This window comes from Zosterops lateralis, assembly GCF_965231275.1.
Source record: "Zosterops lateralis genome assembly, chromosome: 13".
Classification (NCBI taxonomy): domain Eukaryota; kingdom Metazoa; phylum Chordata; class Aves; order Passeriformes; family Zosteropidae; genus Zosterops; species Zosterops lateralis.
Genome location: NC_139773.1, coordinates 165899 through 193135, shown reverse-complemented (window position 1 = coordinate 193135; position 27237 = coordinate 165899). Strand labels below are relative to the sequence as shown.

The 27237-nt window shown below is 38.3% G+C and overlaps 1 protein-coding gene across 8 annotated transcripts in view; it reads left to right on the top strand.

The window, feature by feature from the left end:
• The first annotated feature begins 1750 nt into the window (after positions 1 to 1750).
• HERC1 (HECT and RLD domain containing E3 ubiquitin protein ligase family member 1) overlaps positions 1751 to 27237 on the top strand; it is an 83056-nt gene continuing 57569 nt past the window's right edge. For 5 of the 8 annotated variants that reach the window (XM_083870685.1, XM_083870688.1, XM_083870687.1 and 2 more), the window contains exons 1-14: positions 1752 to 1811; positions 14475 to 15430; positions 16630 to 16725; positions 17024 to 17218; positions 18826 to 19137; positions 19715 to 19811; positions 21356 to 21499; positions 22066 to 22193; positions 23014 to 23158; positions 23253 to 23424; positions 24484 to 24618; positions 25384 to 25549; positions 26096 to 26221; positions 27005 to 27226. In XM_083870685.1, the coding sequence (XP_083726811.1) occupies positions 14501 to 15430; positions 16630 to 16725; positions 17024 to 17218; positions 18826 to 19137; positions 19715 to 19811; positions 21356 to 21499; positions 22066 to 22193; positions 23014 to 23158; positions 23253 to 23424; positions 24484 to 24618; positions 25384 to 25549; positions 26096 to 26221; positions 27005 to 27226 (2868 nt within the window). In that variant the 5' untranslated portion in view covers positions 1752 to 1811; positions 14475 to 14500. Of the gene's footprint in view, positions 1812 to 14430; positions 15431 to 16629; positions 16726 to 17023; positions 17219 to 18825; positions 19138 to 19714; positions 19812 to 21355; positions 21500 to 22065; positions 22194 to 23013; positions 23159 to 23252; positions 23425 to 24483; positions 24619 to 25383; positions 25550 to 26095; positions 26222 to 27004; positions 27227 to 27237 lie in introns of those variants that run through there. The other 3 variants (XM_083870689.1, XM_083870686.1, XM_083870684.1) reach the window with 2 other exon arrangements.

Genomic DNA, 27237 nt, shown 5'->3' with positions numbered 1-27237 from the left:
AAATTGCTAACAGAGACTTTTTTCTTAGTCTGTGATTTTTAGCTTGGTTGGGTCATACTTTTCAAAGCAAGGCATTTGGGTTTTATTCTGATGCAAAACACTGTGCATCCCTGAGCTGCCTTTTAGGGGGCAGAATGAAAAGCCATCGATACCTGGGATGGGTCTCCAAAGTGGCCAGTGACATTTAGTCCAATTTTGGTTGGAACTTACTTCATGAAATGCAACAGTCCCTCCAAGGAGCTGAGCTCTACCCTTAGGGACCTCCCCTAACACTTCATAACTCAAAATAAAGCATTAAGGCTGCTGAGGAGAGATTCAGGAGACAGGGGCTGTAGGACAAGTACGTGAGAATGAGATTTCTGGTCCACTGGTACCATGCCTGAGCCAGCCATCGGCCCATGGCTTGGGAAGGAAAGGCAGGAGCAAGCACAGAGTAAAGTGTCCCCAAATACTGTAGGGCTTTCTGTGGGCTGGGACATTTTTCAACCAGAGGAGATATCTTTGGTAAACTGATTTTTTTTTTCTTTCCTGTATTTTTCCAGTCTCTTTTTGAATCCAGGTAAACTTCTGCTATATTTTGTCCTACATCAAGGTGTTCTACAGCTTAATTATATATGAATGAGGAAATACTAATTCATTTCCTTGTTCTGAATTTTTCATCTATTAGTTCCTCCTGTTATGTTCTAATTCTTCCGCTGGAAGAGTATAAACAATCATTTCCTGTTCAACTATTTCACATCACCAATCTTTGTAAGCTTCCATTGTATTCCTACCTTAGGCTGATGTACTGAAACATATGCAGTTTTCCTCTTGCTCCTCATCAGTTTTCCCACTTAGTCTATGAATGTTTACTGATTCAGTCATGACATTCTTAATATTGTATGAACTTTATCAATTCATGTGGGTATAACTGAGATTTCTCACTGTGCTGTTTCTTGCCACTGTGGCCTCACTGATCTTGATGTACCATTGTTGCTGCCACTATCTAAACCCGTGACAGTGTTCACTGTATCCTTTATTCTTCTTTAGACTTGGAATTCCATTCCACGGTGACAGTTTTACTATTTGTTGTCACGTTGCTTATGTTGTTTAAGCAAATGCTTTAATATACTCCTGCTTGTCAACAGATGTGATTCGTCCTGCCTTTTCTGCACTTTTTGTCCCTGCATACAGCATCCATTTCTCTTCACTGACTGTCCAATACATCAATTCTATCAGTATCCCCACTTAAATTACGTGTTTCGTTTCCCTGACCTGTTTTTCTGGTCGTTTTTATGCACAAACATTTGTCTGCTCCTCCTGGCGCTTGCAGAAGACCAACGAGCCTGACCGTTCGGGCACTGTCTCCATTTTGCGGGGACGAGCCGTGCCAGCCGCAGGTGGTGCCGCTCCGCCCTCAGCAGCGAGCCGCGCGTGCTCGCGCACGGGACGCGGCGGCGGGCGGAGGCGGGGAGCGGCCGGCGCTCTCGCGAGAGCCGCGCGGTAGCCCCGCGAGATCGGCGGCTCCCCGCCCGCGTCATGTTTTCCCTGTGACAATCCGGGCCGGGAGGACGCGGCTCCCGGCGGGATCTCCGCGCTCCGCTCCCCGTGCCCCGCCGGCCCCGCGGGGCTCCCGGGCCGAGTGCCGCCGCCTCCTCCCTCCGCTGCCTGGTGAGCGCGCGGCCGCGTGGGGCCGAGGAGCGCGGGCAGGGGCGGGAGGCCTGGGCGAGCCCAGGGCCGGGGGTCTCTCCCCGAGCTCTCCCCGCGCCCTCCCCGCCCGACAACACCGCGGGGCAGCAGCTGAAGACGCGATCGTCCGGGAGTGGGAGAAGGTGCGGGCAGCCGTGAGGAAAAAGGGAGGCAACTGGGGCCGGTCAGGTGTCACTGCCCTGTTGCTGAGGGTGGGAGAAGGACGGGAGTCCTCCGACAGCTTTTCTCCCTTCGTGGAGGCTTTTTGTGTCTCTTCAAAGCGGCATAAATTGTACGAATTCTGCACCGTGCTTCGGCTGAGGTCCTCGGAGCCTGTGCTTTCCCCCCATGTACCTCATGAATGCCGTTGTAGTGTGGCCGCGCACTTTCCTCTAAGTGTTAAATGCATCTCTGGCTACGTGCATCCCGGGTAGACCCGCAGGTGTCACAAAATGTGGTCTGAAAGTTGTCACGTTTGCCTTCATCAGCTATGTGCATGACTGTAGGTAGGTGTTCCTTGTATCTCCAGACCTGTCATCTGAATTGCACCGTCTTCTCATGGCATATTTGCTGGCACTTGCTTGCAATACTGAAAAATTCTATGTATACTTTTTACTTAGAGATGATTTATTTTGTATTTCAAAGTGAAGTCCAAGCTGGTGTTTTGTTGTTGTGTTTCGGTTTGGTTTTTTTTTTTAACTGGATATGGTTAATTTCATTCAGATGTTGCTGTACACAAGCTGCTTTTCATGTTGTTTTTTTTTAAAGGGCCGAATTCATTTGGTATGCCTTCTCTCTTTCACAGTGTATATAGGAGAGCTTTAGTGCAGTTGAAATATTTTCATTTCTGTTGTCACATATCTAAGCTGATTGTTTCCTTATGAATGGTGTAATTTGCTGTAGCTGGAACGATATACTCTATATACATGTATACATATCCCGTATGTATCTGTATATGTACGCATGCATATTGTCTCCTGAGGAAGATCAGATTTGTAGTTTAGCGGAGTGTTCTGTGCTGATATTTCATAATAAAACCTCAGCACTCTAAGTTTACATGTGCTGAAATTAATGCTCCTCGTTAGAGACCCCATATATGCACTTCTGCTCCATTGGGATGTGGGACTGCAGAGGACTTGGATCTCATGATTAAGTCCCACGTAGTTTTGGAGTAAAATATAAGAGGTATTTTATCTGGAAAGGTAGACTGTATACCTGGTCAGTCTGCTACTGCTTCCCCATTTTGAGAGGAATGTGTTTTTTGCATGAAAGAATAGAAACTGTACAATGTTGTCTACAGAACAGAAGGGCATTGCTAGTCTCCTGTATCCTTGCACCTATGAGGAATTTGTTAGGTGACTTTATCACAGTTGGTTGTGTTTTAAAATGAAACATCTTAAAGCTTTTTGTCTCTGAGTGCAAATCTGTACTGAGGTTTCCCTCTCTGCTCCTGTGTTCTTATTTAAATATGGCATGTATGTTTTGTTCTTTGAACATTAAGACTAAATGTGTTTTTATGGTTGGGAGTATATAAGTTGAAGGGGAAGTGGGAGTGTTGAAATTTTTTGGGGGGACTGTGTAAAGGAGGTGTTTATCTAATTGTTAATTAAGTGTAGGGATTTAAAGTCTTTGACTTATTTTTGCCAAGAGGTTGCTTGGCATAGTAAGACTATAACGCAGCATTTCTTAATTCATTTAATCTGTGAATTGAAAAATAGTTTGCCAATGAAAACTGGTTATTCTGCTGTTTCAAAACTGAATTAAATGGATAATAGTTGATTAGGAAACATTTAAGTGACTTGACTGAAGATCTTTGTTGGTTTTGCCTTTAATTTACCAATCTGAGGTAGCCATAATCTTTATTTTTCAAAGAAAACAGTACAAGGGTGCTCTGCATATTTTAAATTATCAGTAATGGCTGGAGTAGGACCATTTTAAAGATGGGCAAAGCTACATGGGAAATTAGCAATATTTGTGTTTGAGTAGTAAAATTTTGTTTGTTTAAATACTTTTGTTTAAGACGTTAAGACACATGTAGTATTCTAGTGTAATTATTCTTGTAGTACTCATGGGGTAGAGATGCACTTATCCCCATTTTAAAAATAAGCAACGGAAACAGAAATTATATGTATTTCAGGTAGGCTTGGTGGAGCAGACATTTGATTTCGGGTCATAGGTTGTTAGGAAGTCATTTGTCTTTCAGTACAACAGTCTTAGATCCTGTACAAATACTTAATCTTCCTCTGTTCATGTAACTTGAGAGATTTTTATCTTGCACTGGTGTGTTCTAGTTAAAAGTAGGATGCAATCCTCTACAGTTGTTTTGACATCCTGCTCTTAAAGTACTCTACTGGTTGTGTTTCCCATGATGGGCTCTCAGAAATACTCAAACTCTGAAATTGCTGCCAGGTTTTCTTTTTGTCTGTCTTCCTTGTAGTGACTGATAGTCTAGTGGAACATTCAAATCTAGTAGGCGTTAGCTCTTTAAAAACATCTGAAGTAGCCCTCAGAAATCGAAGCTCTGCTGTCACAGGGCTGCTTGAAATAACTGCCAGTGTGCTGCAGCTGCTTGCTGTGCATTAAAGTCATTCAGAGTAACCCTTGTAAATTCTTAATAAAAAAAAAAAAAAAAGAAAACAAGGTCCACCTGGAGCCCAGTGGCTACAGGATTTGCCCATTAACAGCAAGCATAACTGTGACCTTGGAACTGGCCAGGTGTATTTTCTGGCCTGGAGTGTCTGTAGTGATTGACCTGATGTCACTGAGCTAGTTGGGAGGATGTTCAGGTGGCTCAAGCAATCATCTTCTCTACTGGGAGCTGGAATTAATTTACTGCTTAAAGAAGAGCCTGCAGTTTGATCCTCCTTACTAGTAATAATTTTTTTTTTCTGTCAGGACTAGATAATACTGAAATTTCATCATCAGAACATTTCCTTACAAGTGCATGAGTTTACAAAACAGAAGTTTCTTTTTCAATTAGTTATAACAGGAGTTCTCTGAGTCAAGAAAAGCAAATATTAACAGGGAGTATTAACACAATGGGTCATCCACAACTTAGCTGGATAACCTGCTTCAGTGTCTCACCACGCTCATTGAGACAGCTCTTCTTTATATCCAATCTAAACCTACCCATATTCAGTTTAAAACCATTTCCTGTTATCACAGGCCCTGATAACAGGTATCTCTCCATTGCTCTTACACATCCCCATTATATCTATCTGTCTGTCTTGTCTCTATCTATAGGCTGCAGTCCACCTTTCTGCTTATATACAGCTAACTTGAAAGTTGAATGTGTTTGAATGTTGTACTTGCCTGTCTGTTGCTGAGTTTCTCAATTTCAGGTCATGATTTCTAGTAAATACATCTTCAAGATTTTTGTAGTTTTTGCAAGAAAACGTCTCTTTCTATGTGTTGTGGTGGTTGAAAATACTGTAACTACACAGTAGAAGTAGAAATGATTGTACCTTTTGGGGAGAGTGGTGGTGCTAAAACCTCACCAGAGATTTCATCCCTTTTCCTATTCAAGATCAGACACCTATCTTTGCTCAAATTGTTGGGATGTTTTTGATGCACGGGGATTTCCGCTTCTCCGCTCCTCTTCACAAGCGGCTTTTGATGACTGTGTACGTGGAGCATCTTGCATTCTCAGCTTTTGTTTCAGTAACCTTAAAGCATCTGAAGAAGTAATGGATTGAATTGATTTTTCTAAGTTTATCTGCTGAACAATAATGATAATTTTTATTTCTTGTCTGCTTGGGTAGATTTTGTACAGCCCCCAGGGGTTTACACTGACAAACCATGATTAGGTTTTTGCATCGCTTTTCTTTTTAAACCCTAACGGCAAAAAGGACAAGTAGCTTCAATTTCATATTAGCTTAAAAATAACTTCATCTTCCTTTAGTGTGTCTGTGAAAAGGTTTTTGGAGTGACCAGTTGTGACCAGCTGAAAGCATAGGGTTATATTGGTTTCAATACTATACCTGATAATGAATAAATAAATAATCCCACAGGAACCTAAAATCATGTAGGAAGACTAAAACTGGAAAAATATCAAGTAGAACCTTACCATGGCTTACTTAACAAATATGAGGTTAGGTGACATTCAATATTTGGAAAGAAAAGTTAATGATTGTTTGCATAATTAATATTATTCTGAATGATTATGTCATTCATTCGGTTTCCATATGCTGAGCAGGAGGCTAATACAAGGACGTAAGATAGTAGCCATTGTGCTCAGTGGGGACAGATGCTGACGTGAATTAATGCTAGTGTGTATTTCACCGTAATATTTCAGGAGTGAAGAACAATATGCTCTAGCTGCTGTTCTTGCTTGCTTTTTCTGAGTTAGTTCCTTTTGTTTCTTGCTTCCCATTCCAAATTTGTAGGAGACCACAGCTCATTTTTTCTGCAGTGTTTTACAGTCCATCTCCTGTTACTAGTGCTGCTGCCTTTTTATCATTTTTTTGCTGCTTCTAATGACACTTTTTGTCTCTTTTCTTTCAATTCTTTCTGAATTTGTAGTAATTTCTTTGCAATGTCGGTATTTTCTAATTAGTTGTTTTCTTTTTCTTTCCCATGACTGTTTTGGATGGATTCCGTTCACCTTGCATCTGTCATGGCAGTATGTCTAGACTACATGGAGAGGCCAAAAAGAGCATTTGAAGATTCCTATCTTGCATAGTGACCTACAGTGGCTTTTGGCACTAGTGAACTATTGAAAAGATAACTTTTCTAGGCAACATTATGTCCTGTTGGTTTCAACTGTCCTAGTGTCCCCTGGCCATGAGCAATATGAATTGTCTTGTGGGTTTTACATTTCTGTACATTTCATATTTTTGGCATGTGACAAGGCAGGATTTTAATTATTTTTATATATTCTTGGTTTCTAAATCACCTTTTAGTAAAAGGCTGTAAATACTGTTTGGGGCTCTGATACCTGCTGCTAAATCCTGTATATACAGTCCCTTATTTATGAAAAAAGGGAAACAGATCAGTTTGGTTTAGTTGTACTTTCAGATTGTAAAATTGAAGTAAGTATTGCAAAAATTGCTGCACTCTACTGGCTGGCAGTATGTGAAGCAAGATTCTTACTGGAACTTTGTGGCTTCTTTGTAAGAAGTATGAAAGACTTGCAAGTATGGAATGATAAAAACCTGAGGTAAACTGTCATTTTATGGAACGTCAGGAGCTGTTAGGAGTGGAAGTTGGCAAAACCAGAAAAGAGGCCTTCTGTTGCATAAAATAAAGGTACAGTCATATCTTGAATTCCACATTCAGCTCTGGCATCCTACAATAGGGTGGGAATCCTAGGTTAGGAATTTGACAGAATATTGAGATAATAATTTAGTAGGCTTGGATACAGACTTTGGTTTACTGGTAACAGTGTTACATGTATTTGTATCAAAAAATAATTTAGAAGGGTTCTAAATGTTCTGTGCTAAGAAACTAAAATGTTGCAACTTCGAAGAGATTCCACTTGTATAATACAGCCATAATACTGTCATCAGTGAGGCAGTAAATAGAAACATACAGCATTAGGTTTTCTGTCATATTTTAAGTAAATCAGCTTTTCCAGAGCTGTGATTGGCAACGAATTCAGAACTTATATTATATCAAAAATTATCTGAAATAACGTCCCAGAATAAAGTTCTTCAGTAGTCAGTGAATTAATGGAATTATATTCTTAATGAGCTTGTAGAATTATCTGATTATTCTAATTGTGAAATCTTTCCTGAGTTTTGCATGAGCCACAAAATGCTTGATTTTTCTGTCCCATCACAGAATTTAATTTCTCACTGTTGCAAACAAAGCTTTAACTACTTGTAGCAGCATCAAGAGCTGTAGTGTGATCTGGCTGCTGTCTGTTTAAATATTAAATTTCCTAATCCTTTTTCTGACCCACCCAGGTGACATCATGCTGAAGGGACCTTGAGCACAGGAGGTAACCTAGGAGCCCCTCGTATTGAAAATAATAAATAGAACTGTTGTAGACTCCAGAAAGTTTATTGCAAATGAACACACAGTGAAGAGCTCTGTATATGTGTGTGGTACAACATTGCAGGCAGGCAGTGAATAGAATTCAGTTTCACAACCAGATCTTCGTATTTAATTTTGGTGTTTTCTGCCTGTGATTTGACTGTACTGACAGACTTCTTGTGTTACAGGCTTTTGTAATTAGGTTCCCATAAAATAAATGTAGTCAGCATCTTACAAAGGTTGCTGAAATTGCTGATTGCAGAGAGGGAGATAGTAAGTGCTTGTGAGGTTTATTTTTCCTCTGAGAAAACTTTTGATTTTTAGGAGATACAATATTTATAGCTTTATAAGTACTGTTTTTCAAGAGCTTTGCTGCAAATAAAGCTTTCAGCTACTTTTGTCAGAGTTCTAAGAGCCTGAGCACTTGGCTTCTGTCAGAATAATTGTTTTTGTGTGTGCTTAATTTCTGCTGTAGTCAGGCTAAGTTAAATAAAAACATGGTTGTAGCTTTGTTAGTAGTATGTAGCTTTGATAAATTCTATCCTTGCTATGTCTTCAGTGTGTGTGCTAGTGTCACTGATTTAAGAAAATGGATTTTCTTCATAGTGATTTAAGATAAGTATTGAGTTTTATGCATTTTATAAGTTTGAAAATCTCCATGGACTGTGCGAAGTTCTGCCTAGCTTAAAGATTAAGTTAAGATACATTCCCCTTGTTTGCCGTGTTCATTTGACAACACTTCATATAAGATCAATTTTGCTTTTTATCCCTGTGTTAAAGTGTTTACTTCTTTGGGCCTCGTACAGGGAGGAAAGCACAAAGTTGTAAAATAACAATTAAGCAGGAAGATTCAGGTTTGTACAAGCAATGGGAAATCAATGCTTCACGATTTACCTACATTTCTGAGCTGATTGTTCAGATTTTCCTTTTCACAGCCTGAGCAGCAGTTGCACCTTCTTCCTCTTTATCTATAGACTTCTATTATTCTTGCTGTAATACCAGTGATTACTTGGATTTGGCAGTGAGGTAGAGCTACTGGGTTGGAGATGATGATGTCTTGGGGAAAAGAGAAAAATAGTGCCATAAAATTAGCTCCTCACTTCCACATGTTTTGATGGTTTTTGTGTGTTGGTAAGTTGAGTGTGTGTGCTAAGGAATAAAAAAGCAAAACTTGTTTTGTGAGGAAATTGTACTGTTACACTCTCTGCCTAAAACAGAAAGATAATAATCCCGCCTTCTACGTTTTAAGGATCTTTTCTACAACTTTCTTTAAAAAAAACCATAAACCCCTCAATTTTTTCTACTTGTGACTTTCTTACTATATCCTTTCCTGGAGGAATTTTGTGTTACCTCTCTGGAATTGCCTAGAGCTGTCCCTGATCTTCCTGATCTCCTCAAAAGGAGCTACAGAGTGTAATGTAGCCACATGACACAGCTTCTGCCCAATCTCCACCTTTCTTTAAATTGTCCCAGCAATCTTTCTCTTAGATGTACACACAGCAACTTCTGAGGATCTTTTTAAATTCTAAGCCTTTTTAAAATCTAAACTCTAGAAGGGAATTTCCTGTTTACTTCTATTAGGATAAATTTGTTGGTTGCATTGAGGTGGTTCTTGGGTGACAAATTCAGGTGTCTCCCATAATTTCCGAGCTGACATGGAAAGGGAAGACTATGGAAATTCCTTTGGGAAGTGTGTGTATTCTGTCCAAGACCTGTCTTTCATTCTAGACTCAGAAACAGTATCTTAATAACTTCACAGACTTTAACCTTCAACCCCATGCTGAAGTCCTTTGTAAATTATTCTCATCTCCCCCTGTGCCCTTGAAGTATAGGAGTACTTGGGGCAGTTTCCAAAGTCCTCACTCCTTTGACTGTGTTGAAGTTGAGAACTTCCCTTACCAACTTCTTCAGTAATGATTTTTTCCTCCTTCATCTTATTCTTGCATTTGAAGGTGATCAAAGCTGTCCCACTTACCTCAAAGTGAGAAGACCTAAAAATTTCTTGGTTTCCTGAAGCTGTAGTAAAAATCTGAAAAAAATATTTTTTCTTAGAGGTTTGACAGTCTTCATGTCTGAGCCAACCAAGTGGATTTATGAGAAATCTTTAGTGTTTGCTTTGTTCTCTTTCTAGAAAAATCTCTTTCCATAGCTAATTTAGGAGATGCTGGTAAGTGGCTGGAAAATCTGCTGTCGCTTCTCAGTCCCATTTTACCTTTTGTATGTCACTTTTTATATAAACACAAAAAAAAATTCTAATTCATTTTCTTGATAATTTCATTTTTATGATAACTGAAAGGCTTTGCATGAATTATTCCCCTTTGAAAATAAATAGTTGTTGCAGAAAGATTACTTTGTATGTGCATGTATGTATATATCAAAATATTGAAAGAGTTGTAGTGGAATACCTATTTTGTTGTATCTCCTGGTCAATTATAGGTTGAGTGCAGTCAGTGACCTGATGTTGTATATATGAAATAAGCTTGAATTATTGACAAAGTCAAATTTCTCTTTCTATTTCTGTGGTTAAATTCCTGTGGTAGCAGGGAGAAGGAAGGAACAGCATTCATGGTTTATCCCCTCATGATTTATTTCTATTTCATGGAAATAACTTGTAAATGTAGTTAGATGCATCTCCAGTCTTTTATTTCATTCTTGTTTGAGATAGGGGAATAGTTCTTTTTCCTTAAAAAAGATGCAGTTTTTCTCAGTGAAAGAATTCGCTGTTTGGCCTATTCTATTAGTAATATAAACTTAATTTTAATATGTCCAATAGTGTGTTCTGTTTGATAATGACTTGCAACAAGCCTTTCACACTTTTAATACATGTGATTTATTAGATATCGTAGACAAACGTCCACCACAAAAATTAATATTTTAAGTGACCTGTAAAAAATAGCTGGTGGTTTCAGGCTGAATTGATTCCTATTTAAGGAAAAACCAAACTCTTTAATAACACACTGTATTTTAAATTCTTTAAAATTATTTGCTAGGCCACAGAAGACTGCATGCTTTCCCTGAAACTTCCCTCTTTTTTCCTATTTTTACTCAAAAGGGAAAATCTTAACTGTGTCAGTTATTACTAGTGTTTACTCTGTCTTTCTGACAAACGTTTGCAGGCTCTTGGTTTTGTGTTTATTTTTCCTTAGCTGCAACAAACACATCTAAGCCAGAACTTCTTAAAAATCATCATCTAACTAAATAGATGGAGAGAGGGGTAATGAAATTTGTCATCGTCTTTCTTTCTGAGTTCTTGGCTGTGTGGAAATGCATGCCAGTCATTTGATTATTATGGTTTCACGATCATTAGTGCGCTTGTGAGTTGATTTCTTTGAATTTGAAATGCATTCTATTACCTCCTGTCTGTGCTTACTAGTTATTGCAAGATGTGGAGACTCGATTCTGAGCTTAGAGTTTGAGTGGTAGTTTGGCTGTGTGGTGTTTGTTTACATGATGGGGAAAACCATGAACAGACCAGAAGTACCTGGTTTTGACTTTTGAGCTTGAAGAGATGGAATCTGAAACCCGGGGGATGCACATTCAGTCTGCAGTGGGATTCAGCTTTGGAATTTATAGGTTCACCTTTGGGTGCATTTAAAGCAATGGACTGATAAAAGAAAAAAGAACTTTTGTCTCTGCTGCAGGTAATTTCCGTGTTTCTTACGACATTAAAAGAGAGCTCTCTTAAAAATGTTTTCCTCCATAATTCAATGGTTCTACTCTCCTCTTAGCACAGGCAAAAGCCTTCCCTGATTATATTCCTTGTGTTTTCACAGGTTTCATTTTAAAATTCTTTTCCTCACATTCCCTTTATCTGATGTAAGAGAAGCAAACAGCTGTTGGTGTCCAGTGCAGTGATGGGTAACAACACCTCTCCCTGTGCTTCTGCACGTGTTCCAGTAGAGGATTTAATGAACCTCAGCCTTTCCTTGACTACAGCTGCAGCACTGGCTGTGGTTCTCAGGGCAAATAAGCTCTGAAGGCAGGCTTAGTTGCCTTCACATGTTTTCCCTTGCAGCTCAAGTTGCTGGCACTGCTATTTTGAAAGAAAAATTCTGCATCCAGGATACATAGGACTTGGCTTTTAGGGTTTGATATATACATTTTGTCCTCACTGTTCCCTTGAGTAAGCTTTCAAAATAGGTGTTAAATTTGGTAACACTGTTGGAATCCTTGCTCAGCTATGAGTTTTAAGTCCCATTTTAGTTGACTTACTAATAGGCAACAGTAAAATATATGCAAACATTTGCTCACCCAAAATGGTAATTTCCTCAACAGGAACTGTGGTTCTAAAAGATACGACAAATGAGTTGTGTTGTACATTCTCACAGTTTATTTTTTTTTCCCCTGAGAAGCAGGAGGAGAAAGGGAGGAATAAAGGCAGATGAGCTGGGCTTTTTTTTTTTTTTTTTTTTTTTTTCCTTCTTTCTCTCTTTGCTTTTCTTTTCTTACTTTTAAAATACAAATCCCAGAAAGTTCTGGGTACTTTAGTTTGAAATGTTTAAAGTGTTCCAGTGTTGAAATAGTTTTATAAAGCTGTTGCTATACATTTAGACTTACACATTTATGATGATGAAAGAAAAGTACTTTTCTCCGCTTGTAACATGTTTCTGGTTCTCCTTTTCTGCTTGGACATGTGATCAGAATGTTCAGAAAGTGTGTGGGACTCCACACTGCAGGACTGGCCCACCCTGCACACTTGGTACCTTCCACATGTTCACCTGACCCTGTAGTGGTCAGATATAGTGAAACAGCAGTGAATATTCACTTGAGTTTTCAAAGCCAAATGTATTTTCTTTTTATCTGCCCTAAAAAGAACTGAAATGTCGGTATCCAGGCTCTGGAGCAATTACAAAGCTTGTATTTGTGGCAGTGAGTTGGAAGAAATAAACCCTACCTACACATTGTTCCCTCATTTCTGCTTAAGTTCTGTGACCTGTAAGTTGCATGCAGAGATAGAGATCTTTTACATTTGTATTCAGAGAGCACTTCCAGGATTGTCAGCAGTGTCTGGTTAAAGCCTTCTGCCTATCACATGAAACTGAATGTTATTTTCAAGATGGACCAACCGATTTCTTCTGAAAGCTACAGGAGAGTAGGGCACTGCTATGATCTCAGCATCAAGCTTCAGTCTCTATTTTTAAAGATGCATACAAGGGCAGGAGGGAAAAAAAATCTGTAATTTTTCAGGAAAAGCATCAGTATTTGTACCTTTGAGGTGCATGAGCACATTTTGAAGTTTCTGAAATAAGAGTAGCTGGTGAAAAGCATAAAGCCCATGAATGAATCTGTTCAGGGAACTTCTTAATGGAGCTACGTACCCATGTTTTACCTCTTGACAAGGCACAAACTTCACATAAGATCAGAGTTGGGATGTTTTCATTAATTGGCCTTACAGTTTCTATTAGGATCAAATGGTAGTTGGCAAATCCTTTCTTAGTAAACGGGGTCCTGGGTGTAATAGTACTTGTCTGTGTCACTTGGAAGCTGAGCTGCTGAGGAGTTTCATGGTGTGAGTAGATAGGTGTGTCTTGTATGAAATGCAAGGAATGATCCCTGCTCTGAATGGTACTTAACAGCTGTGGCTCCAGTTTCTCTGGGATAGACCTGGGTAAGGTGCAACAGACGTTACTTGGTTAGGGCTCACATAGAGCTTTTTATGACGGTATTAATCTGTTGCAGGGAAAATTTGGATGAAATAAAAGCAGATGCTTAATAGCACACAGTGTGCTTTTTTGGCAGATATATTGGCAGAATAACCGTAGTAGTTTATATTTTTAATTTATGCTTTCTAAGTCTGAAACGTCAAGACAAAATGAGGACCAAGTTGCACTGCCTTTTACTCGTTGGCCTACAAGCATGACATGGCAGCAGCACCAACTTCCACGACATGGCAGAGACTCCCTCTACCCTCAGGAGTTTAGTCTGAAATAAGATCAAATAGGGCTCACACTACCAAAGGACATTAAACTCTCCTTCAGGGAATTATAGTACTTTTTCATGGAATTGTGATACATTAGGACTTTAAGGGTCAAAGAACAGGAATTGATTATTCAGAACCTATGTAACCCATGGTTAATGATTATGAAACAGGAGTCAAACAAATCTGTTTTGTAAAATAGGAGGTAAAGCATTGCTTTAAAGAAAATTCTTTTAAAATGAGCAGTTTGAAAACACTCACTTTGAGGAAGCCTCTTTGCATATTAAGCTGTAAACTACCTTGGCAAAACTTTGATATCAAGAATCCTCTTGAAGAAACTGAATTTTTAAATGCCGTTGGCATTAAAATTAGTAACTCTAGTGTCTCTTTGGGTTTAGAATGTTCTTTAAATTTATTAATTTTTAAGAATATAAGTCTATGTTCTTGTATGTGAAATATTTTTCGAACTCAGTGTATGTTTTGGGAATTGTGATCCTTTATTCATATAAAATAGCAAAATATCTTAGTATTAGATGAATGATCCTGCAGACACAAATAATCCTAGTGCTAAGGTATGCTTATCAGCCCTGCACCTTTGTGGTTGTTGACATCTAAATCTTAAATTGCCTTATCTTTTAAATGCTGCTCATGTCACTTAGCAGAATTAAATTTGGTTTGTGTGAATTTCTGCACATATTGATTTAGAAAATTCAGAATGACTTGCACTAAAATTCTTACATCATGTCATAAGTAAGTTGCACGTACATGTAGGTCAAATGGTGAAACTGGTAATTCTTGGTGGTTAATCTTTTGCTGCTTACCTACTGAAAGGATTATTGGAGTTTGTCATGGTGTAAGTAATAAGATCTGTAGATAATATTGCATAACTATTGACAGTATTTTTCATCTTCAGGACTAATGGCAAAGAAGTAAACCAGCATGGCAGCTATGGTCCCACCTGTGAAGTTGAAATGGCTTGAACACCTAAACAGCTCCTGGATCACAGAGGACAGTGAATCTATTGCAACGAGGGAGGGGGTTTCTGTCTTGTATGCTAAGTTAGTTAGCAATAAAGAAGTAGTGCCATTGCCCCAGCAGGTTCTGTGCCTCAAAGGACCTCAGTTACCAGATTTTGAGAGGGAGTCTCTATCTAGTGATGAACAGGACCACTACTTGGATGCCCTTCTTAGCAGCCAGCTGGCACTGGCAAAGATGGTGTGCTCAGACTCTCCATTTGCTGGAGCTCTTAGAAAGCGTCTCCTTGTGCTGCAGCGTGTCTTCTATGCACTTTCTAATAAATATCACGATAAGGGGAAGGTGAAACAGCAACAGCATTCACCAGAAAGCAGTTCTGGATCCACAGATGTGCACTCTGTCAGTGAACGCCCAAGGTCAAGCACAGATGCACTCATAGAAATGGGAGTTCGGACTGGATTGAGCTTGTTATTTGCACTGCTGAGACAAAGCTGGATGATGCCTGCGGCTGGACCTGGCCTCAGTCTCTGCAATGATGTTATCCATACCGCGATAGAAGTCGTGAGCTCTTTACCACCTTTATCTCTAGCAAATGAAAGCAAAATTCCACCAATGGGTTTGGACTGTTTATCGCAAGTAACAACTTTTCTTAAAGGAGTAACGATTCCAAACTCTGGGGCAGATACTCTAGGTCGTAGATTAGCTTCTGAGTTGCTTCTTGGTTTGGCTGCCCAACGAGGTGCCTTGAGATACCTTCTTGAATGGATAGAAATGGCTTTAGGTGCTTCAGCTGTAGTAAACACTATGGAGAAAACCAAGTTGCTCCAAAGTCCAGAAGGGATGATCAGCTTTGATTGCTTTATGAGTATATTGACCCAGATGCGACGGTCTCTGGTAGGTATAACCAGCTTTGGTTTTTCTGCATTCCAGTGTGGTTGCATTCTTAACTGAATACTTTCTCCACATCGAATGCCAGTTTGCTGAATATGTTAGAAAGGGGGCTTTTTTGTGATTTTTTTTTTTTTCCCCCCTGTATTTCCTTTGTTACTCACCATCTCTTTCCCTCCCTTCCAGCCCATCTGTTTCCTCATAGGTAAAGGTGAAACAGCAAAATAATATGTGTTGTCATTTTTGGTGTTATGCTCTACCTTCAGAGAAAGAATCAAGGACATACTTGATACACTTAGACTTGTGCATTTAAGTTCATAGAAGGAAAAGTTAGAAAATTCAAAGTTCTGCAATACACCTTGTTTCCTGTTACTTTCATTGCACATGCCTGCTCCCCCATTTACCTAGGCATCTTCAGGATGTTCAGCAGTTTTACTGATGCTCAGAAATGAGTATGATAGAAAATGAGCTGAATTGGAACTCTGCTGCGGCACTCTGCTTTGTATATTGAGTGCTTACTGCGGGTCCTAGATGAATATTGCTTTTAAAGATATGAAATGATTGCACAGTACACAGTCAAAAGTTGTGACAAGCTTCTGCCTCATGGTGCTCAGACTGAAGCAGGGAATGATTTTTTCCCTCAAGTGGTCATTCTTTTCTTTCAGGTTTGTACTGCTTGTTAATAAACATAAACTTTTAATGTCTGAAAAAGATCGAAAAAATCTTTTGAAGAATGGGGTCCATGAGAAGAACTTGGCAGTAGCAGTGTCTGAATTGGATTAATTGTTGTGATGGGCAACTTTATTTGTTGTCAGTTTGGGGCTATATATACAATTAAAGACCAGAAAATGAAATATATGTAAACAGAAAATTAATTACGATTAGTAATTTCAAAATAATTATCACTTTAAACACAAATAACATGCATTTCATTACAAAATAGTTTTGGGTGAAATTAACTTTGAACCCAGATACTTTCACAAGACCGAATCAGTAAGAATGTTGGGCTAGTACTTGTGACAGTTGTTTTCCTGAAGTGTATGCAGGTATTACAGCTCAGGAGAAAGATAGTGTACTTACGCTTACAGAAAGAGCCATTAATTTGTGCTTAGCAATAAGAACAAATCACTAATGTATTTTGTTCAGGTGGGCTGTTGCTGTATTGGAAGCGTGTTTCTCCTAATAACAACATTTAAACATTGTAGGGATCATCTGCTGATCGAAGTCAATGGAGAGAGCCAACCAGAACATCTGATGGCTTATGTTCTCTGTATGAGGCAGCTCTGTGTTTATTTGAAGAGGTATGTCTTGAAAAAAACTTTTTAAGTTACTGTAGTTTACTTTTTACTCACACATGTGATTGGTGTGCACACGTGGGTGTGTCCAGTCTTGGCCAAATTATTCTGGGTTAGAAGAGGTGCAAAAAACATTGAAAAACTAAGACGTAGTGAGACAGTCATTTGGGCAAGCTAATTGTTGTGGTGATTTGTATTTTAGGCAGTTACCATGTTGAGGGGCAGTTAAAGCTGCATTAAACACTGTGAGTGTATAGGAAGAAATATAAAATACTACTGTGTAATATATCTCTGGTTTGACCAGGTTTGTCGAATGGCTTCAGACTATTCAAGGACATGTGCCAGCCCTGACAGCATTCAAACAGGCGATGCTCCCATCGTGTCAGAGACCTGTGAGGTGTATGTGTGGGGCAGTAACAGCAGTCACCAGCTGGTAGAAGGAACTCAAGAGAAAATACTTCAACCCAAGCTTGCTCCGAGCTTTTCTGATGCACAGACAGTGAGTGATGTTTGTTAGTGGTACATTATGTAACATTCAGCAGCTTCCTCGTCACAGCACGAAATTGAAAATAGTACTTTATTTCTGAGTGTCAAGTTGTAATGAAGGGATGATGGTCAGAACTGATCACACAAGTTATTTTCCTGAGAGTATCTCTCTACTTTTTATTGATGCTTGGGAAAAACATTCTGGTTTGTTTTTAGTGACACACAGAGATAAATATCCATGTAACAAGAATGACTGAATTACCTGACTTACTCTGTGGAAACAAGTGTAGTTGCCTGTAATTTTTTTGGTAGGTTTGTTTTGGTAATTTTGTTTATTTTTATTGTTGGTTAAAAGGTGTCTTAACAACTCCGTGTTCTTTTCCATTGGTGGTTTGCATACCCAAGATTGCCAAGTTTAAAGCTCCGAATGGGGCTAGCTGCTGACACAGCAACCATAATTAGCTTTCTGGACATCAGTGTACATGCTCTTTCTGCTCTCAGTCACAGATTCTGCAGTTGCAACTGAGCACTTCTATGGATGCATGACCCAGAATATAATAGTTTGCTTTTCTGGTACTATATTGGCTTTGCAGTGTTGACTTAAGTAAAAGCACTTTTTGGTTACTAGACAAGTTAAGCGTGTTTCCTGGAATTGGTTCCATGGATGTCACTGATGTATTTTATATTTCAATAGACTGCAGGACTGGACATCATAAAGCAAGTTTATGTGTTCAGAAAACTTTCAACGCATTCAAAATACTAATACACATGAATGGAATGCATGATCTGAATGAATGGATTATTCTTTTAATTGTACCATATACAACTATACAACAGATTTATGTGATTTTTCTGCTTAGCCTTCATTGATGATTGTTGTAGGATTATCTGTATGAAGACATTAATTCTTATTAAAGAGGGCTGTGGCCACCTGCGTGGGGCTGTTTTATGATGTGCCTTTATGCCTCAGATGGAACCTGCTCTGCACTTCAGCTGTGTTAAGATTCCTGTAGGGAATGATTTCCGTGTTAGTCTGTTTGGTGTTGGATCATTCCTCAGCTGAGCACTGACTTCCCAATAGGAGCAAATTCTTCTTTTCTTAAAAGCTTTTAATCTTATTTCTTTGATGTTCATGTAATTAAAGTTTATAGTATCAAGTGAGTGGATTTTTAGCATTTGGTGTATTTCTGTAATGTTAGTGCTTGGTACTGGTTAAAATTAAGCAAAACCTACAGTGTTTTATCAAGCTGTTACTTTGGTTTTTTTGCTTTAAAAAAATTAATACTTCCATCCATGAGTTTTGGACATCTGAATGCAGCACAAGTTCTGTAATATGTAGAAGAGATACAAATAAATAAAATAATCACTCTTTGCATACTTCATGAAAATAGATTTCTATTTTTTAGATTTCTATTATGAAAATAGATTTAATCATAACATGTTTCCCAAGAATTTCAGTTTTACTGCTTGCTGAAATCCAAATTATTTTTAATTTTTGCAGCATGTTATATGAGGAAACCTGAAATTCTGTTAAAAAATACAGACTTCTAGACCTATATGTAAATTCTGGATTTGTCTAATCTCTTCATTTCTCTATTACATTCTTTTTTCTCTTTGTAGATTGAAGCTGGACAATATTGTACATTTGTCATTTCTACGGATGGTTCTGTTAGAGCCTGTGGGAAAGGCAGCTATGGGAGACTGGGACTGGGAGACTCCAACAATCAGTCTACATTGAAAAAATTGACTTTTGAGCCTCACAGGTCTATTAAAAAGGTGTCATCTTCAAAAGGATCCGATGGTCACACTTTAGCTTTTACAACAGAAGGGGAAGTCTTCAGCTGGGGTGATGGTGACTATGGAAAACTGGGACATGGAAATAGTTCAACTCAGAAATATCCCAAACTTATTCAGGGTCCTCTGCAAGGGAAGGTATGTTCTGTATAGAACACCACCTGTTTTTGTTTTGTTCAGCTGGGATGTTGCATAAAGTTTGAAATAGATAAAATCATACAAAGAAGTTCTGCGTTTTTTCTAGACTTCTCTTTGAGGCTGGGTTTGCGTTCAGCAAAAGACCAGAGGTTATGGGCAGTGGCATCATCAGGAAAGCTTCTCACAGTCTTAAGTCAAACTCATTCAGGGGCTTTCACTGAATTGCGGTTTCAGTTTTGCCAGCTGCAACATCTAGACTTTCACATACAGCTTGTTTAGTGTCTTAAACATCCACTGATGCTGCTTTTTTCTCCTATAAGACTAGGATATCATGATGCTGAAGCTGCTTGATAAATAAAAATCGTTAGTAGTTTTACATATAAACTTGCCTTTTTATGTACTAATTTCCCCTTGTCAAGTAAATAGAAAAGATTGCAAAGATTATGTGTGTACTTGATCCATGTGAATGAACAAGTTAGTTGATGTAGACTCCCTCTGAAACTTGACTCTCCCAAGCTTTCAAACTTCGCACTTGATTTGTGTAAAAACTTCATCTTTCTCTTTGTATGTAATGTAGGTGGTTGTATGTGTATCAGCGGGCTACAGACACAGTGCTGCTGTTACAGAAGATGGAGAACTGTACACATGGGGAGAAGGAGACTTTGGAAGATTAGGTAATTTGAAAATTTCATTAGATGCTTTTGGAAAAATTCCTGTGTTTAGTAATGACTTTATACATCTGTTTGCCTTGTTCTCTAATTGTTCCCTCTACGTACACATACACATACACTCAGGGGTGTGCATACAGCTGACAAGTGCAGAGGCTCTTAAAAGTTTTTAATGCAGTTAATTTTACAGAGATTTTTTAAAAAGATTTTTCATTTCAATGCTTTTATTCATTCATAAGACTATATGGTTGCTAATGCCACTGGAATGTAAACAGTAGACGTTTTAAATAGACTGGAATTCTAGATAAATCTCATCTAGTGCGATGGTAGAATGATTCTTTGAAGTGTCAGGAATAACTGACTAATAATATCAAGGGTCTGGGATGCTTGATGTTAAGTTTGCCAGACTGGCTTAGTGTCCTTTTACCTTAATACATCTAAAAAGTTAAATTTAACTGAAACAAGAAACCCTGTATTACTATGTGCTTAAGCTCACTTGTCTGTTTCGTCATCTTTGATGTACAGCTGCTATTATGGCTGGTATAAAACTATCCTTGTTGAGCAGGTTCATAATAGGTTTTGCAGAAAATTGTTTAAAATTGGGCTTTAGTTCCCTTCTGTTTTCTTTTTCTTTGAATGTCACAGTCATCAAGTATAGAGCGGTAAAAAGCAAGCAAGTGGTAGGGGTGGAAGATGAGGACACTGTTCGACAGTCACAGCTTTCAAGGGAATCGGTAGAAGTTCTGAGTGTATCGCTGTTGTTAAGAAAAGATCTCTGTATTAGAGGTTTAACTGGAATTTTGGTGGGAATTGTGGAAACGTTCTCCTTGAGTTTTAGATTATTGTGGAGTTTTGATGTCCTTTGTGGGCCTTGGAGTGTACAATGGTGAGTTCCAGAATGTAGCTAGAAAGTAACATTTCACTGGGTTATAGGAAGTTGTTCATATTTAATCAGTTATGGATACCAGTGATATTAATCTTCTGCTCTTCTCCATTTTTCTTCCATATCCACAGAATTTCTGGAGTTTAATAGAAATAAAACTTTTTGTAAAGTAGGTGATAGCTGTAATGCACTTGGTTTCTGCAGAAAGGACCCATTAGAACTGTGGCTGCCTAAAGGCAGCTGAGCAGCTGATCTCTTCAGTCTGTGCAGTATGGACAGGAGTGACAGAGCACGCTTCCTGCCGCTTCCTCATGCTGAACAGGATACCTGCTGCCCAGTTTTGGGAAGTCTAGGTACCTGATCAGCTGATATTGAAGGCAGTTGTGCTAGCAATTCTTATTATTTCTTTTTCAGCTAGGTAGAAAATCATAAGTTTTAGAGGCAGTGAGATAAGGACAGGTGTTCTGGAGTATGTCATAAAGATTAGACGTTTAACTTTACAACACCTGTCTTCCAATCCTTACTATGAATCTTTCCAAAAAGTTGGCAGAAGTCACCATTTATGATGATTGTAATACACGTGGAATTTGCAAAATCTTATGATTGCGAAACAGAAGTAGGACTTTAATCTTCACAAAAAGAAAATAGTTTTTTCTTTTTTCCTTAGGTCATGGCGACAGCAACAGCCGCAACATTCCAACTTTAGTAAAAGATATTAGCAATGTAGGAGAGGTTTCCTGTGGCAGTTCACACACAATAGCTCTGTCCAAAGATGGGAGAACAGTGTGGTCATTTGGAGGAGGAGACAATGGTGGGTAAAATGAATGTTTTGGTAGTAATTTTTGTCTTATTCCATCTTCCTCATAGTTTCAGTACTCCTTGCAGTTTGGTTCTGGTTTTTATTTGTTTGGTAGGTGTTCAAGGAAGGGATTCTTAAAAAATCTAAATACAATATGTGAAGTTCACCTGCAAGATTATGGGGTTAAAAAAAAGATTTTCAGCAGGGGAGGAGTTTCGCAGTGCAGAAAGGTCAGGGAATGGATGAACAATTCTGGAAAAAATGCTGTGCTGATAACTTTCAAATAAGCTCACTCATGATATGACAGTAGCTATTTAGGTCCTACCAACTATTACATATATACTGCCTGGGATTTAGTATTTCAATTTTAAAATAGACTATAATAAATATATATTTCTTCAAGTCTGTAATTACTGTAATTGAAAGAGAATAGGTTTTATAAAAATTGTAATATGCTTTAATTTAAAAAATCCACTCTGACATTTTTGGAAATCCAAAAAAAACCCCTCTTTTGGAGTACATTTAATTGTTGTTTATCCATTGAAAATACCTACCAGTTATGTTTCCTCCTTTTGCAGGCAAGCTTGGTCATGGTGATACAAATAGAGTATATAAACCTAAAGTTATAGAAGCCTTGCAAGGAATGTTTATTCGAAAAGTTTGTGCTGGAAGTCAGTCTTCGCTTGCCTTGACATCAACAGGGCAGGTAGGCAAAACCAAGTTTTCACTCAAATTCTGGGAGTTGGTGAAGAGGATCTGGGTTCACATTATATCAACATTTATTATTTTGACTGTTGAGAAAATGTTCAACTGGTGTTAAAGTAGAATTGAAGCTCTTGATTAGAGATTGAGGTACCTAATGCACAAGAGTATTTCAAAATGTGCTGAGTCATCTAAAACACACTTTGCAAGATTCTTTCTTGGTCCTTATTTTAGGTTAATAAATGTAACCAGCATAAAATCAAATTGGATTCAAGAAACAAACAGCAGTGAAATGCTTGTAATTTTTAATACAGTAACCAACTCAAGGTGATTAAGTATTAATTTAGTATTTTTTTTTAAATGTATGTGCATATTAGAATATAGGTGTTAACTCCAAGTTTTATTTTTAATCTGAAAAATCTCAGGAGAGCTTGGAGATAAGTGTTGAGATGCCTTTCCTGGCATGGTGGATACATGTCATCCCATAAGCATTTCCAAACTTGTAACCCAGCTGGCCTCCCCACCCTCAGCTCTGTGACTCAGAGGCAGTGGGTTTTCAAACTGGGGGTTAGGAATGTTGACATTCACTCTAGTGGTTTGTTTTCCTGCAGCAGCATCCCCGGTGCTGTGCTCTGTGGCCCCTCGGTGGTTGGGAAGGAATGCACACTGTATGAGATGTGTGTTCAGTCAGGAAAGTCCTGTGCACTTCTCAGTTGTGCGGGAAGTGTAATTGCGGTCATTGTGCAGGTGGTTTGCTGGGATGATGTTTGCTCAGCAGTAGCACATGTGTGACCTGCAGCTGTTCTGTGGTTGCTTTGCTCCAGGTTTACGCGTGGGGCTGCGGGGCCTGCCTTGGCTGTGGCTCTTCGGAGGCGACTGCTCTCAGACCCAAGCTCATTGAAGAGCTGGCTGCTACTAGAATAGTTGACATTTCCATTGGTGACAGTCACTGTTTGGCACTTTCACATGGTAAAGAGAATAAGTTGTAAAAATACATAATCCTCCTCTTGATCAAGAGCAGTTGTATCTCAGCTTTTGTTTTTTACTTTATTTACATTTATAGATAATGAAGTTTATGCTTGGGGTAACAATTCAATGGGACAGTGTGGTCAGGGAAACTCTACTGGCCCCATTACTAAACCGAAGAAAGTAAGTGGTTTAGATGGAGTTGCAATTCAACAGATTTCAGCAGGAACATCTCATAGCCTTGCCTGGACAGCTCTTCCAAGGGACAGGTAACAGTGACATTTGGGAGAGGTATAATTTTATTCTTTTATGCAAGTCTACTTTGGGATACATTTAACTGTTTCCTGGAGGTGTTCCCACATCATGTGTGTCAAGCATTCCGGTTGTAATGTTTCGGTCTGAAAAGTCATCTTCCTCTCCTCTTTCCACCCTCCTCTAACTGTTGCAAGTTACAAGTAAAAATGTATCAGTACCATGTATTTGGATATTTCTTCTTTATATATGAATGTTTCTTACATGTAGTTAGACAAAACCTACCTCTGTTTACTAAATATTGACAAGGTAATCAGTGGAAGGTGAAACAATTCAGTATTTTCTATTTGTTGCTTCTGAAGTATTTTTTATGGCTTGGGAAGTTTCTTTTTGTGTAATAAATAGTACACTAATCAGAATTCTTTGGGAAAGGGGAAGTTCAGATAAATTACTGAGGTGCATTTAAAGATCTTAAAAAATTTCTGTACATATTAAACTGAAAGTAGGTACCAAAATAAATAGTTAGGTTATTCATATACAATGACTCAAATAATGCTTTTACACCAAAGATGTTTGCAAGTGATTGAAGTGAACTGGTAAACTCCTATGTATGGAGTAACACAAAGCAACAGAAAAGCTTAAGAAGAACTATAAATGCCCTGTTTTCAAGTGAGCTATCAACTAAGGAAATAGTGAGACTCAAATAGAACTAAGTACTACTTCTCCTTTTAAGTTCTCCCTGCATTTTATCAAAGTCTCTGACATTTGTACTAAAATCAGCTTTGTGAGTAATGGTCAACCTTTGCATGAATCAGATGAAATGCATATGGCTTCAGATTTATGGCATTGAGGTATTTTTGTCCATAAATGTGCAGCGTTTGATTGTAAAGAGTTTCATAGAAAAGAGTGCAAAAAATACCTTCATGGGTCAGGAAGTTGCCCATAGTTGTATTAGTTTGCTCTAAGAAGGAAGCTGGTTAGTTAAGTGTATTCAGTATTGAACCTGTTTAAACTATTAATTTATTAAAGCAGTTAAAGATTTCTGGAGCGTAATTTTCTTTGATATTTGATTCCAGACAAGTTGTGGCATGGCACAGACCCTATTGTGTTGATCTTGAAGAAAGTACCTTTTCACATCTTCGTTCTTTTCTCGAGCACTACTGTGACAAAATTAACAGTGAAATTCCTCCTCTTCCTTTTCCTTCATCAAGGTACATATAGCAAATACATGTTACAGACTTTTATATTTGTTTTTTCTTTACAGCAGTGGTGCGTGGCCTAGTCCAGGTTAATCTATTCTTTAACAAGTATAAGTCTGGTTTACTTGTTCATTCAGGTGTCATTTGTGTAGAATTACTCTAAAACATTTGTTTAAGCTTTACAGTGTCTCAAATGTATCATAATCTTTAGTCTGAAATTTATTTTCATTATGCAGTGAATTAAATGCTTTACTTCTGAGTTTTCCTTTGAAATGCATTTTTCTATGTTGTTGAAATGCATTTACTGTTTCTGTGTTGTCAGTTTGTACTCCTGTAACCAGTGTTTCAAAAATTTTTTAAGAGGACTAGAAATTAATATCCTGACTTTTTGTTTTTAACCTGAATGTTGTACTTCTACATTTTCTGAGAGAAGATTACATTTATTACTTACAAGTTTTTTATTTTCCTCTGTATCATATTATTGTTTATTTCTGTATTTTGGGATGGTTTTGCCTCATAATTCATGAGACTACTAATCTAAAGTATATGCCTCTTACAACCATCATCCACAAAGACACTTCTCTATTCTGGTGTCAGTTTTTGTTCTTTTAAGCAGGTTGGTTGTAAGTTTCTCAGAGGAGTTTCCTTAAACACCCAGTTGGAATTTACTTGCCTTTCTGAGAAATCAAGGGAGAGTTAAAAGCTTAGTGCACAAATAAGTGGAAGGGAGTCATGCAAATAATAGGAGAATTTAACGGATATATATTCCTTTTACAGGGAACATCACAATTTTCTTAAATTGTGTTTGAAGCTGCTTTCTAATCACCTTGCACTTGCACTGGCTGGAGGTGTTGCCACCAGCATTCTTGGCCGACAGGCTGGTCCTCTTCGAAATCTCTTGTTCAGACTGATGGATTCTTCTGTCCCTGATGAAATTCAAGAAGTAAGTAACGCCTTGTTGTTTATGTGTGAAAATTGAACCACTTTCTTCTGTTCTTCTTCTGTGTAGTCAGGTATTTATCAGACTTTCTGAACAATTCTGACTTGGCAGTTTTACTCACTAAAGCTAAAAAATGTAGTCACCATCACTGTTTTATGATCTGAAAGTAGAGGAGAATGTTTGCATAAGAATTTCAAAAAACTGCTTTATTTTATTTTTTAACTTCTAAATTATTCTTCCCTGTAATAATGAGCCTAAAATGTTATTGTTGTGGATCGAGTAACTGACTTGGTTGAGTAATTCTCCTAAGATGCACTCTTACAGGAAAGAGCAACTTTTGTTGTTCTTGTTTCATTCCTTCAATGTACTGCACATGTTTGCATCGCAGCATAGAAGATAAGTGTGCTATTGTGTGATAGAATTCTGATATTAAATTAAATTAAGCAGATAGTTGGGATGTATCATGTGTAATGTATTTTTTAAGGATACAGGTGGCTTGATTATTTCCCTTCTCCACTGAAGAAGTATTTTCGGCTGCTCTAATTTTAGGTTGTAATTGAGACACTATCAGTTGGAGCAACTATGCTACTTCCTCCACTGCGAGAGAGAATGGAATTGCTACATTCTCTTCTGCCCCAAGGTCCTGATAGATGGGAAAGCTTATCAAAAGGACAGGTAAGGTCAAGTAAAAACATGCCTGAAAGCAGTTGTGGTTTGCTTTGGGTTTTTCTATTGAGAATATTTTGAGCTATGAGGTGAGCCTCATTTGCAGAGTGCAAGAACGTTTCTGGGGAGATGCAGTGCAAACCGCAGCATAACAAGATCTGTAGGCCAGTGTGGTTAAACCAGAAGGGAGTGACTTAGGGAGCATGGTTGTTTTCTCAAGTGAAGGTCAACTACAGAGAGCTTAGGAGTTGCTGTGGTAGTGTATCCAGAGAAGCCTAGAGATTAGATAATTTTGAATACTGGATTATTAAACAAGCCTTGGTAAGGGACAATTGAGTGTTTTCTGGGATGAATACTTCTATAATGCTTTTCCTACATGGATTTCACCCTACTTTACAAAGATGACTGCAGAGTTCTTTTTTGTATCCTTTTTCCTGTGTACAGTGTAGAAAAATTGTGTGTCTCCCACCTGTCTTCCCAAATAATCAGATAACCAGGACATACTGGAGAAAGTGTTTAGTTCTGTGTCTTAACCTCATTGCCCACCGTGTGGGCAATCTGGTTTCTGTCTCTCTTAATCTCAGATTTTTACTAGCTGTGGTAAATCTAATTCAGTATATTTTTCCATTCTCTAATAGTACAAATCTTCAGGAAAACCTGGAGAATTTTGGTAAAGCCCTTCAGCTTTATTTCTGTGTCCCATTAGAATATTTTTGTTGGGTAACTTTTTTCTTCTTAGCTCATTATTTTATGTTTATTAACAAAGTGATTATTGTGTCTGTTTTTCTTTAGAGAATGCAGTTGGACATCATTCTGACAAGTTTGCAGGATCACACCCATGTAGCTTCCCTGCTTGGTTATAGCTCTCCATCCGATACCACGGAAACTTCCTCGTTGTGTATCAGCTATGGAAACCCCTCTGATCAAGCATATGCTGTCCAGAGCAGTCATCCAGATACTCATCTAGCTGAAATTTTAATGAAGACTCTTCTGAGAAACTTGGGATTTTATACAGTATGTACAGG